We start from the raw sequence: 13783 nt of genomic DNA, 5'->3' as shown, positions 1-13783 counted from the left end.
AGCACTTGGGCCATCCTCCACTGCACTCCCTGGCCACAGCAGAGAGCTGGCCTGGAAGAGGGGCAACCGGGACAGAATCCGGCGCCCCGACCGGGACTAGAACCCGGTGTGCCAGCGCTGCTAGGCAGAAGATTAGCCTGTTGAGCCATGGTGCCAGCCAGAATAATGTTTTTAAATGCCTATCATAAAATATACAAGATAATAAAGGAAAGCAACTGTATGGAAATGGTTGTAAAACATTTTTAAACATCTGTAATGTGACAGCAACTTCTTGATCAACACATTCAATAACACAATGTAATGACAGAAAAGCAACTATAATAACATAAAAATATTGTTGAACATAAATATTCAAGAAACCTGCAAGCAGTAAAACGTCATCTCAAGATACCTGGGATTTCCACCAATGACAGTGTCCCAAATACTGCTAACATTCCTCTGGCTGTAGCCTACATTCATAATGGAAGAAACTGGTAAAGTTCAGGTTTATAGAACTATAGATATTTTCTCCTCCAAGTCCCTAAGTCCATCTATCAGAGGTGGGGTGGGGAGGAAAGGGGGCCTGTGGACTAGCTGGCGTCAGTCTTGATGGCAAGTTTATAACGGTTCCTCTACTGACGCACAGAGAAGGAGGAGTAAGGATTCAGGAGACAGAAGGGCAACCTGGGGAGGTAGTGGCTGACAGGGAGATGGACTAGCCTTCAACAGGGACAGGGACTCTTTCTCCTCCATAAAGAAGGGAGAGAAGCAGCTGGGTTCAAACTTAGGATACATTGTGGTCTGGGGGTGAGAACAGGGAGCAGCCCTTCTTGGAGGCATCTATTTTCATGCAATAGACAATGTCACAAGCTGAAGTGGAGAAAGAAATGGTGGGGCCGGCTCTGTGGCATAGCAGGTAGAGCCGCCACCTGCAGTGCAAGCATCCCATATGGGTGCCAGTTCGAGACCTGGCTGCTTCACTTCCAACCCATCAATGGCCTGGGAAAGCAGTGGAAGATGGCCCAAGTCCTTGGGCCCCTGCACCTGCTTGGGAGACCTGGAAGAAGCTCCTGGTTCCTGGCTTCAGATCGGCACAGTTCCAGCCATTGCAGCCAAATGGGGGAGTGAACCAGCAGATGGAACACCTTTCTCTCTCTCTCTCTGCCTCTCCTTCTCTATGTAACTCTTTCAAATAAATAAATAAATCTTAAAAAAAAAAAAAAAAGAAGTGGTAAAAAAACATCTTTAGACATCTTTAGAACTAGAAAGGGAATTTCTAGGTCAAAAAGGGCAGGGTCTCTGAGCACAACTGAGTGCTTGTTTGAAGCTTGTGCCCCCAAAATTTGATGCCAAATCAGCTCAAGTGTGTCCTATTTTCCAGCAACCTGCAGAGGCTCAGAAGCGGAGAAGGTGGCTGGCACATTCAACCAGCCTGGGCCTTTGCAGAGCAAGCACAACGAAGGCGACAGGGAGGGGAGTGAGAATGGACAACGAGCCAGGGGGACACGAAGTCAGGGAGGAAAGGGCAGGTAATGGTGGGCAACACGGCGCTGGGATCAAGTACTAGAGTAAGTGAACGGTAACGAGGAGGGTGGAGTGCAGGGGGAGGCACTGCAGGTGATGCCATGACTGAGGCTGATGGTGCAGTGCAGGGAAAAGAGGCGAGGCTGCTGACCCCTGGTCAGGAAGCAGACAAGGCCGAGCATGCCCTGGTCACCCCTGCACACGCTGAGGTCACCAGAATGAGGAGAGAGGCAGCAACAGAGAAAAGGAGAGTGAACCAGAGCTGTGGCGGCTCAGCAGGCACAGGGTGGCAGGGGAAACCAGGATGACACCTGGCCCGGCCTGGCCAGAGAGCAAAAGAAAGAGGTGAAACCACGTGCCCTGAGAGGGCGCAGGGCAAGCAGTCATGGGAAATGTCCACTGGTTCCTGCTCAGACAAGGAAGTAGCACCTCAAAGACGGCCAGAACCCGAGTCTGGCACTGAAGAAACCAGCGCGGAGGGAGTGACGACACAGGGGATGAGGGCCTGCATTGGCCGACACAACAGAACCACAGCAGGGAGACCAGCCTTGGTGACAGCCGATGGCCTGCAGCCTGACTGTGCTGTGATTACAACGTTCCAAGGTCTGACGATGGAACAGTGAGGCACGCCCCACCTTGGGGATTCTCTTCTTTTATCAAAGTGAAACCAGCAACCTGGGTAACTACACACACCTATTGGTACTGTTCCAACTGTGCTCCTAAACACATTCGAAACTTCTGTTTTATATTGGCTTTCAGAGTCAAGATTAAGACAGATGAGCAAACCAAAGAATTAAATGAGTAATACCCCAGTGGTGTCGCCCAACTGCTGCTTCATGAGTTAAGCAGTTTTGTGTCCCGGGTCCTTCCAATTTTTTTTAGTATTTTCAAATATCAAAATTTTCATCAAGATTAAACACAGTACCCATGAAGCAATTAAGAAATAGGGCATGGGTTCTAAAGGCCTCACAAGATCATACTGAGAAGGGAATTGACCTGAAGTCTACCTATATTTTTTAAGAAAATCTACTTCTTTTGTTGCAATAAATCTCCTTCCTTACTTCACTCATTAGTTCTACACTCATTATTGAAAACAATGTATTCAAGTAATTTTTGAAACTTATTGGCTTTATAGCAGTATATAACACCGCTGGGAAAAGAAGGGGTTTTCCCAAACAACAGGAAAGAAAGCCATTCCTGTATTCACACACCTATTATTCACAAATATGCAAGGGTTGGCTCCCTGATGCACAAGATTCCTGCTGGGCACCAGGGATGTAAACGAAGGAGTTTCAGTCCCTCCTTGGAGGTGCACCGGCCTGCAACACCAGGAGCCTGCCACCCCCACTGTGCAGTCTATGTAGATGTTTCCCTCCCAAGAGAGACAAGAAACTGCCTCCTATCACAAAGCAAGTGGCAGGGCTGGCGCTGTGGTGCAGCAAGTAAAGCTGCCACCTGCAGGGCCGGCATCCCATATAGGTGCCGGTTTGAACCCCAGCTGCTCCACTTCCAATCCAGCTCTCTGCTATGGCCTGGGAAAGCAGTGGAAGATGGCCCAAACCATTGGGCCCCTGCACCTGCTTGGGAGACCTGGAAGAAGCTCCTGGCTCCCGGCTTCAGGTTGGTGTAGCTGCAGCCCGTTGGCAGCCATCTGGGGCATGAACCAGCGGATCGAAGTCCTCTCTCTCTCTACTTCTGCCTCTCTGTAACTATGCCTTTCAAATAAATAAATTAATTAAAAAAAAAAAAAAGTGGCAAGCACAAAAGAGGGTTTTCATTATAGTATTGCTGGAATACAGCTACTTTTAAAAAAATTTTATTTATTTATTTGAAAGGTAGAGTTACACAGAGGCAGAGGCAGAGAGAGAAAAGTCTTCCATCAGCTGGTTCACTCCCCAAACAGCCACAACAGCCAGAGCTGAGCCGATTTGAAGTCAGGATCCAGGAGCTTTTCCTAGTCTCCCATGTGGGTGCAGAGGCAGAGGCTTAGCCTACGATGCTGGCTGTGGCATACAGATACTTTTTTTTAAAAAAAAAAGATTTATTTGGGGAAAGCACAGTGGTGCAGTAGGTTAATCCTTTACCTGCAGTGCTGGCATCCCATGGAGTGCCGGTTCTAGTCCTGGCTGCTCCTTTTCCAATCCAGCTCTCTGCTGTGGCCTGGGAAAGCAGTAGAAGATGGCCCAGGCGCTTGGACCCCTGCACCTGCATGGGAGACCAGGAAGAGGCACCTGGCTCCTGACTTTGGATCAGCGCAGCTCTGAACATTGCAGCCATTTGGTGAGTGAACCAACGGAAGGAAGACCTTTCTCTCTGTCTCTCCCTCCACTGTCTGTAACTCTACCTCTCAAATAAATAAATCTGTAAAAATAAAAAACTTTTAATAAGATTTATTTATTTTTTTATTTGAAAGATAAGAGTTACAGAGAGGCAGAGGCAGAGGCAGAGAGAGATCTTCCATCTGCTGGTCCACTCCCCAAACAGCCAATCCAAAGCCAGGAGCCGGGAGCTTCCTCCAGGTCTCCCATGCAGGTGCAGGGTCCTGAGGACTTGGGCTGACCTCCACTGCCTTCTCAGTTTACAGTAGAAAGATGGATCGTAAGTGGAGTAGCTAGAGCTCAAAACAGCACCCATGTGGGATGCCAGCACTATAGATGGAGGCACTGGCCTCAACCATACAGCTACTTTTAAAAGTATTATTCACTCGTCATGCTGCAAGAAAACGGGGAAGCACCCCTGGGTGATGAGTTAGGTAACTAGGTCACACTAGTGGTAGAACAAGTTACACTCATTAAAATCAAGAGTTCAAAAGGCCACATTTGAACTAAATGAAGTAGCATCTACTACTTGTAGATGCTACAAGTAGTCCATGGTTGATAGGGTTTAAACAAGAAAAACATCAGAAGAGTTTGTAAAAATCCTAAGGCTGCATGTGGTGTACTAGAACTCTAAACTTGTCTCTGACAGCAGACAGACAGTGCGAATTCTAACCAAACCCAGGTTTACTTTGTAGGACATCTAGAAGGTTTAGAAGCTCTAAACGTAAATCACACATAATCTTACCATTGCAGAAAACTTTATTAAAATCAAATCCTTGGCTTGCTAGGAAGTCGATGCTGGAGCTCTGCAACAAGAACAGACAGAACACACATTGTGGGGACCACACGGGCAGGGAAGAGGACAGACGCAGGACAGTAACTCGGCCACAGGATCAGCATGCCAAAGATCTGAAGACAGCCACTTATTTCTGCTCCACGGCTGTCAAAACATGTATTCGTTTACTTAAAATATCGAGGTTCTTCTCCTCTACAGCTTATTTTTTAAAAAATCCTTGTTTCACACTATTTTTTAAAAACCCACTGGGTAAGCAGATTTTCTCCCAACAGACAGAAGGCTCCAGACTTCGACTGCTGTCCTGACTAGGAGGTTTTCAGTAGACAAGAGATGTATCATGTTATCCCATCCCAGGTTCAAGTTTAAGGTAGCTCACATGCACACCTTGTTAAGGCTTCATTATCTGGGTGGCCATTCAGCCTAGCAGTGAAGATGCTGCTAACATGTCCAGCTCAGAATGCCTCTGTTTCAGTCCCAGTTCCAGCTTCCTGCCAATGCAAATTCCGCAAACCAACTGGCGATAGGGTAGTTGGGTCCCTGCCACCCCCATGGGAGACCTGAACTGAGTTCCCAGCTCCTGGCTCCAGCCAGTCAGTCCCAACTACTGCAGGCATTTGGGGAGTGGACCAGTGGATGGGGTGCGTGCTATCATCTTCTCTCTCAAATATCTACCCTCCTACATAAATATATATATGTATATATAGGATGTATATATATATGTATGTGTGTGTGTATATATATATATACACACATATACTCACACACACACACATAGATATCACTGTTGAACTCAAGTTCAGATACTGAAAACTCAGTTATCTCAACGGATGTTCTTATCATCCTGCACTTCAAAACAGTCCATCTCTGACAAATGCACCAAAAGATGGACTGTAGAAACACACTTCTGTCCTTCTTCACGACTTCAAAACATCCTACTTTCCTTTATCCCATTAAACTCAGTGTAAAAGACTCATCTATTCCTTTCTTGACATTATTTTTCAATCAAATCACCCTCTGGGTTCACAAGAATGAGTTAATGACAATGAACAACACATTTAAAAATGGTTAGAATGGTAAATATTACATTATTCATACTTTATACGTAAAAAAAGCTTTGAGCCAATAAAATCTATTTGTGGTTTACTAGCCACATTTGATTTGTCCTAAATATACCTTTTTTTTTTTTTGACTGGCAGAGTGGACAGTGAGAGAGACAGAGAGCAAGGTCTTCCTTTGCCGTTGGTTCACCCTCCAATGGCCGCCGCGGCCAGCGAATATACCATTTGAGATTCAAGAAATAGCACAGCATTTGGTAGGACTATGTGAGGCATCTATCAAAATTTTAAACGCTTATGTCCTATTGCTCTATTCCCCTTCTAGGAAATCTGCCCTACGGAAAAATTCTTACATGTACCAAAAGACATATTTTATGGAAACAATGACTATGGCATTGTTTATAATCATCAGACAGCCTCCAAATTCCAACTAAGAAATTAAATAAACTATACAAGGTTCAGGGTTAGCGCACAATGGGGTAAGCCACTGCTTTGCTTACGATGCTGGCATACATACTGGGCATCCCAGATAGGAGGGCTGGTTTGATTCCCGGCTACCTTGCATCTGATCCAGCTTCCTGTTAATGTGGCTGGGAAGGCAGTGGAAGACTGCCCAAGTACTCGGGCCCCTGCCACCCATGTAAGAGACTAGGTTGGAGTTCTTGGTTCCTGGCCTCAGCCAGGTCCAGCCCTGGCGGGTGCAGCATTTGCAAAGTAAACTAGCAGATATAAGATCTGTCCTTCTCTGTCACTTTACTTTTCAAACAAATAAAACTTTTAATAGACAAATAAATTACAAATATTCATGCTGTGAAACATGAAGAAATTCTGTTCAAGGTAAAGTGTCAAGTTATATAAAACGTGAATATTAGAATTCCATTTCTATTAAAGAAAAATGCCAAAATGCTAAAATTATGTAAGTAGTTTAGCTCCTTCTATCCTTGCATAGGATATATACATACTATGTTCTTTCAGAAAGCAAAACTACCTAAGTGGGAAGAAGGAAAATAGGATAGGAAAAAGCCTGCACTGTAGGTTCAACTCAAAGGCAAGACATTAAAAATGTGAAATAGAGTCACATTACAAAGCCATATTCTCAAATTCTGCTTTGTTAGTGAGAAAGCTCATGTTCTGACTTCCATCTGTGCATCTTATTCCTTAATTCACCCTGAAGTAAAGGGGACAAGGGAACAATGATGTCATTAATTTACAATCCTAAAGTGAAGGTCACAGTGGTGAAATGATCAGGCCAAAGTCCAAAGGTAGAACCATTTTTTTTTTTTTTCTTTTTCTGCTAGAGAAAGAGAGACAGTGCATGCTCACATTTGCTGGTTCACTCCCCTGATCCCAGCTATGGCTGGGGAGCAGGACTGGGTTGGCCCAAAGAATCAGGAATTCAATCCAGGTCTTTCATATGGGTGGCAGGAACCCACTAACTTGAGCCATCACCACTGCCTCCCACGGTCTGCATTAACAGGAAGTCGGAGTCAGGAGTTGGAACAAGGTATTGAACTTATATACTTCAATATAGGATGCAAGCATCTTAACCACTAGTCTAAGCATTCATCCTTGAACCAGCTCTTTGCTATGGCCTGGGAAAAACAAAGCCAAGTGCTGGGGCCCCTGCACCTGCGTGGGAGACCGGAAGAAGCTCCCTGCTCCTGGCTTCAGATCAGCCCAGCTCCGACAGTTGCAGCCATTTGGGAAGTGAACTGGTGGATGGAAGACCTCTCTTTCTGGTTCTCCCCCTCTCTGGCTGTTACTCTGCCTCTCAAATAAATAAAATCTTAAAAAAATTTTTTTAAAGAAAACTCAGATTCCACATTGCTTCATCAGCAAGTCATGAAACAAAAAACTCATTTATGCTACTAACCTGACAAACAAATTTGACATCTGGCGAGGATCTATTGAAGGGTTTCGGGAAAACATAGAAGTTAAATGACTTTGTTATATACCTGAGAAAATAAGATGAAAGGAGACTTAAGAGGTTACATCACGCCACAATGAAAGAATTCCAACCACTTGTTAAAACAACCTACTTTGAATCTGTGTGGTCATACTTAAAAGTGCAAAGGCCAAACTGAAACAGCAAAAAGTCCATGGAATGCTGGAAAAGGGAAATAAAATATCTGTCACAACAGTGCTGCATATCTGACATGAGCAACAGTATTCTCAATCAGGCAGGCTTTCTGAATTACTCAACTTGACTTTGGAAGAATACTTCCAATTAGAACAAATCACATAGGTTAGGCTTTAGAAGCACTATAAATTCATATATATTCTTAATTTTTTCCCAGTTAAGCACTTATCCATCAGCCAGAGCATGATATTAGGTCTATTTCCAAATGAGTAACATAACCACATATTTCCTACAAATCAGATTAACATCAAAGATATTAACCTTTTCCCAAAATGTTTTCCAGCAAACAATTATTTTTGCTGTTGCTTTAGACATTTGGAGTTGAGAGTAAGTGTTACACTTAGAACACGTGAATGTGTGAGTTTAATGATCAGATTTCTCTAGATCTCAAGGAAGGTCAACATGGGAGTGAAAAAGCCTTTCTAGCACATCCACCTGCCTTTTTAAGCTTCTGATATCTTTCTTCTGGAGTGTCAAAGCCATTTGTTAATGCAGTTACTGAGGGTCCATCGCTGATACCTAAATTTTAAGAAAGAAAAGTTTTTAATTCATTAATAAGTGATAATATAAAAAAAGCACACTTTTAAATGCCACTTTAATTTCATGTTTTTATGAATTAAGATGAATTGGGTACTGGCCAGCACCATGGCTCAAATGGCTAATCCTCCGCCTTGTGGCGCCGGCACACCGGGTTCTAATCCCGGTTGGGGCACCGGATTCTGTCCTGGTTGCCCCTCTTCCAGGCCAGCTCTCTGCTGTGGCCTGGGAGTGCAGTGGAGGATGGCCCAAGTGCTTGGGCCCTGCACCCCATGGGAGACCAGGAGAAGTACCTGGCTCCTGTCATCGGATCAGCGCGGTGCGCCGGCCGCAGTCGGCCGCGGTGGCCATTGGAAGGTGAACCAACGGCAAAAGGAAGACCTTTCTTCTCTCTCACTGTCCACTCTGCCTGTCAAAAAAATAAATAAATAAAAAATAAAATAAGATGAATTGGGTACTGTACCCCCCATGTTTATAACGGCTCAACTCACGATAGCTAAGATGTGGAATCAATTCAGATGTCCATCCACTGATGATTGGATAAAGAAACTGTATATACATAATGGAATATACTCAGCCATAAAAAGGATGATATCCTGTCTTTTGCAACAAATTGGATGAAACTGGACACTATTATGATTAGTGAAATAAGCCAGTCCCCAAAAGACAAATACCATGTTTTCCCTGATTTATGCTAATGTATAGAGTACAAATAAAATGTAATGTATACAATTCAAATTGGCATTTTGAGATTTGATTGTTGCTTACAGCCCGTCTATACTCTTGAGGAACAGCAGTGTTTCTATTTAAAAACAAGGAAAAAAAGGTTAATTAGAAGTGTTCCCTACCAGATGTTCTCAAAATCAGCATTATTTTTACTAGCTATAAGGCTGAATTCTATAAAGGTTGAAAATCCTCATTTTGAACATCTGAAATGCTCCAAAACCTAAAACTTTCTGAGTGTCAACATGACAGCAAAAGTGGAAAACGGCCAGCACTGTAGTACAGCAGGTTAAGGAATCCATACGAACGCCAGTTCCGGTCCTAGCGGCTCTGCTTCTGATCCAGCTCCCTGCTAGCGCTCCTGGGAAAGCAGCAGTACATGGGCCCCAATGGGAAACCCGGATGGATCTCATGGAGTTCTGGGCTCCTGCCTTTGGCCCAGCCCACTCACACCATCACTGTCATTTAGGGAGTAAACCCGTGTTATGAAGACCTCTTTCCCCCATCTCTCCCTTTGTCTGTCACCCCATATTTCAAATAAATAAATCCTTTTTTTTAAAAAATGGAAAACAACATGTGATCTCACGCACTGAAAACTCAGGCACATTAACGTTAGTATACACAGCTGTTCTCAGGCTGTGTGTGTGACGCAGACAGCAAACAAAGGACTTGAACAGACTTGAGTCCCATCACAAGATACCTCATCATTTATATGCAAACAGTACAAAACCAAAATCTGAAACACTTTTGGTTCCAAGCATTTCAGATAAGGGATACTCAATCTGTGACAATAAACTTGTTTTGACTTGAGAATGGGCAGTTCAAATGCTAACACGGGTTTCACAACCAGGATACCACTTAAGAAAATAACCTTTGTGCTTGAGTAAGAATTGCTACTTTCTAAAGGACTAATGCAAAGTCAGACATTAACAAATCCTTTAGTGTATTACTATTAGAGTACCAGTCTGGGTCAACAGTTTGCAGTGACATCTGTACAAAGTCATTTTTAAGGTCAAGAGAATATTAACTCTGGTGAAAACTCTTAGCTTCCCAAGGAACTGACTCTAGCTAAAAAGTGAATACTTAAAACCAAGGATCAAATTGACTCCAGCATAGATTTATAAAGAAGTATATTTTTCTAAACATGTAAAATCAGATAACTAAAGGCATCTGACATTCACAATTCAAAAATTGGTCTTGGGGCCAGCATTGTGCAGCAGTGGGTTAAAGCCCTGGACTGAGGCGCCGGCATCCCATATGGGAGCTGGTTCTAGTAGCGGCTGCTCCTCTTCTGATCCAGCTCTCTGCTATGGCCTGGGAAAGCAGTAGAAGATGGGCCCCTACACCCACGTGGGAGACCTGGAGGAAGCTCCTGGCCCTGACTTCGGATCAGCTCAGCTCTGGCTGCTGTGGCCATTTGGGGAGCGAACCAGTAGATGGAAGACCTCTTTCTCTACCTCTCTCTGTAACTCTTCCAAATAAATAAAATTAAATTAAAAAAAAAAATTAGCTTCAGGACCAACACTGTAGCCTAGTTGGTTAAGGCACCATCTGTGACATCAGCATTCCACATGGCTGCTGGTTCGAATCCTGGTTACTCTACTTTCTTTTTTTTAAGATTTATGTATTTATTTGAAATGCAGAGTTACAGAGAGAGCGGAAGAGACAATGAGAGACGTTCCATCTGCTGGTTCACTCCCTAAATGGCCGCAATGGCCAGAGGTAGGCCAGTCCAAATCCAGGAGCTTCTTCCTTGTCTCCCATATGATGCAGGGGCCCAAGGACTTGGACCACGTTCACTGCTTCCCCAGGCACATTAGCAGGGAGCTGGATCGGAAGTTTAGCAGAGACTCAAAGTCACACTCTTATGGGATGCCAGCACTGCACGTGGTGGCTTTCCCCTCCAAGCCACAGCTGCTCCACTTCTGATCCAGCTTCCTGCTAATGCATCTGGGAAAGCAGTAGAAAATGGCTCAAATGCCTGGGCCCCTGAACCCATGTGAGAGACCCGGATGCAGCTCGTGGCTTTGGTCCTGGCCCAGTCCCAGCTGTAGCAGCCATCTGGGAAGTGAAACAGTGGATGGAAGATCAATCTCTCTAACCCTACCTTCCCAATAAATAAATAAATCTTTCAAAAAAATATTAGTCCTTGCACACCACAACAATGAAAAAAAAAAAAACTGTAAGCACTGGTAGACACACACACACACAGACACCTGCTGAGGTAGGCAGTGACTCTTTCCACGAATGCACAAAGCAATACCCGCATGTCCCTACAAAAGGCTGGCCCTATCTAGCGACAAAAAGACACTTTACGATGCCACTTCCACGAATGAGGTATCTAAAATGCCGACATGCTGCCAGAGGTTCGGGGCAGGGAAGAATGGATTCAATGTGCAGTTTCAGTCGGGGAACATGGCTGCAGCGGTGGGAAGGCACCTGAAGCCACTGTACTGGAAACCAGACAGTCCAAATGGCACATTTTGTGTTATGTCAATTTCGCCACAAAAGGGGACAGAAAGCCTGACCTTAACCCTCAAGCTTTGCACCACGTCCATGTCAAACTGTCTCAAGCACCCCCAAAGCCTCCGTTTCCGGCTGAACCCCTCAGAGACTGGCCAATGACAAAGCTGCTGCACCCCTTCCTCGCTCTGCAAACGTTAACACTCGGATGCTCGGCTCAAGGCTACGCAGGCAGGAGAAGCTGGGGGTTTGGAGGCGGGAGGCGGAAGAGGCCCCCGCTAGGCACGGCAAGGCAGGGATACCTGAAAACTCCCCATCGATGGCGAAGAAGTCCGCCTCCTCGATGGCCTGGTACACTTTGTGAAGATTACTCTTAAAATCTGCGGAGAGACCGAGAAGAGGCTCAGAACCGGCGGTCCGGCTTCAGGGCTCCTAAGGGGACACGCTAGGGGCTCCCGAGGCCGCAGGGCCCTGGGCGGGCCGGGATGGGTGTTCCCCCAGGGGTGCCTGAGCCGCTCGGGGCGCCCTGGTCGGGGAGGGCGAAGGCCCGGGGTCGGGGCCGGCCCCGGAGGGCACAAGGCCCCCTAGGGCTGCACGGCCCGCCCCAGGACGAGGCCCCAGGAGGCACTCGGGGTTAAGCGAGGGCACAGCCCTCAGGGGGGCTGACTCAGCCCAAGGCCCCGCCAAACCAGCTGGCTGCGGTCTGGGCCTGGGAGGCTGAGAGGGGGTCGCGGGGGCCCGCGGGGAAGTGCACGGCGGACACGCACTGCTCCGGATTATCTCCATTCTCGCAGAGCGGCCGGAACCCCGGCCTCGCCCGGGCCCGCCTCAGCCGTTCCACTCGCAGAGTTCCGCGGCGAATGCGGCGGCGTCCCCAGCGGCAGCAGCAGCGGAGCCCACACGGCCGCGACTTCCGGAAACAGCGCGCGCCGGCTGCGCCTGCGTCAGCGCTGGCGTCAGCGGCGGGGGCGGGGCCCAGGCTGCGCTCCCGCGCTCCTCCCAGGGACCGGAGAGGGGGCGTGGCTAGGGGCGTCCCCGGGGCGTGGCCTTTGCGTTGGAAGAAAGCGAGGTTTTTGCCTGGTTCCTGGTGCGGGTGAGGATACAGTGATGACCCGGAAAGCACAGGCCCTGCCCCCTCTGGAGCTTAAACGTGGGGCAGAAAAGGGGAAAGTCAGGAATTAAATGTGCCCCTTAGAAGCACTTAGCAAAATAAACAAACAATAAGCAAATAGTGCAAGAGAAAACAAGGGAGTGTGTTAGGTGATCATGGAAAGCAAATGGAAGCTCGCGCAAATACAGACGCTGTTTTTCTGCCATAAATGATGATGAAAATGTGTGCACACAATTTTTGAGTAATTTATTTAAAAATGTTTATCAAAAGGCATAAAAAATAAACATGTATTAGAAAAAGAACGGGAATCAGCCTGAGCTCCCAAAGGACCCGGATGCTGGAGGTAAGGGGGAAACCATGGTGATCAAACCATTTAACTCTGATCTTAATACTGCGGCTTGTAACGTGAGGTGTACAGTGTAAATCTGTAATTTTTAAGTTTCTGGACAAAACCGTTTCCTCTGGATACAGAAGGAGCCGCCCGACAATAGCGAGACAATCCCGGCCCTCAGGCTGCGGCTCCGAGGCCCCGCCCCGAGCCGGCACGCGAAGGGAAGGGGCGGGGCCCGAAGGCACGCATGCGCCCTGCCCGCCGGGGCTGGCCGCTCTAGGCAGCCGGGAGGTCGCAGGGTCGAGGGGGCTGGCAAACCAGCGCGGCCTCTCCTCTATGGTCGCGGGCCGGGGGCCGTCTCCTCGGCCGTTTGTTTGAGGTTACTTCCGGAAGTGAATCCGCTACCTCCGCTGTGCTTCCGCTGGGGGTCCGGGCGGAGGTCTGTCGCTGGAAGAGTGAGCGGTAAGCGGCGCGGCTGGGGACGGCGGAGCGAGCGGCCCGGGCTTGATCTTGGGGCGTGGTGTGGACGACGGAGCGGGAACCTCTTCGACGCGGTCGGGGTAGGTTGGCGCGCGAGCCCCGTCTCGCCCGGGCCCGGGTCGTCCTGAGCATGCTTGGTGCTGGCCGCGATGTGGGGACCCCTGCTTGGCCGCCTCTCCTCGCCCCTTCCGAAGAACCCTGCGTGGGCACAGTGGGTGTGACTGGACCCTGCTTGCGTTCCCTCCGGGGTCGGGGTCGGAGCCGCAGCCGCAGCCGCTTGCCCCAGGGCGGGAGAGCGGGCGCGGCGGCTGTGGGGGTGCCCGCCT

The 13783-nt window shown here is 47.5% G+C and overlaps 2 protein-coding genes across 24 annotated transcripts in view; one reads left to right on the top strand and one right to left on the bottom strand.

Moving 5' to 3' along the window:
- PARN (poly(A)-specific ribonuclease) overlaps positions 1-12491 on the bottom strand; it is a 173313-nt gene extending 160822 nt beyond the window's left edge. For 3 of the 8 annotated variants that reach the window (XM_070064792.1, XM_051847832.2, XM_051847833.2), the window contains exons 1-6: positions 12303-12479; positions 11838-11915; positions 8252-8331; positions 7712-7779; positions 7546-7627; positions 4567-4627 (exon numbers count right to left, since the gene is read on the bottom strand). In XM_070064792.1, the coding sequence (XP_069920893.1) occupies positions 4567-4627; positions 7546-7627; positions 7712-7779; positions 8252-8331; positions 11838-11915; positions 12303-12321 (388 nt within the window). In that variant the 5' untranslated portion in view covers positions 12322-12479. Of the gene's footprint in view, positions 1-4566; positions 4628-7545; positions 7628-7711; positions 7780-8251; positions 8332-8642; positions 8759-11837; positions 11916-12302 lie in introns of all 8 variants that reach the window. The other 5 variants (XM_070064793.1, XM_002711762.5, XM_017342469.3 and 2 more) reach the window with 5 other exon arrangements.
- Positions 12492-13219: 728 nt separating this feature from the next.
- Positions 13220-13783, top strand: part of BFAR (bifunctional apoptosis regulator) — a 31136-nt gene continuing 30572 nt past the window's right edge. For 11 of the 16 annotated variants that reach the window (XM_008257747.4, XM_008257749.4, XM_008257748.4 and 8 more), the window contains exon 1: positions 13222-13537. The gene's annotated coding sequence lies outside the window, so the exon portion shown is untranslated. Of the gene's footprint in view, positions 13538-13783 lie in introns of all 16 variants that reach the window. The other 5 variants (XM_051847838.2, XM_070064802.1, XM_002711763.5 and 2 more) reach the window with 3 other exon arrangements.

The sequence above is a fragment of the Oryctolagus cuniculus genome, chromosome 19 (assembly GCF_964237555.1).
Source record: "Oryctolagus cuniculus chromosome 19, mOryCun1.1, whole genome shotgun sequence".
NCBI classification, from domain to species: domain Eukaryota; kingdom Metazoa; phylum Chordata; class Mammalia; order Lagomorpha; family Leporidae; genus Oryctolagus; species Oryctolagus cuniculus.
Note: the sequence above shows the minus strand (reverse complement) of the source record. Positions and strands in the feature narration are given on the sequence as shown.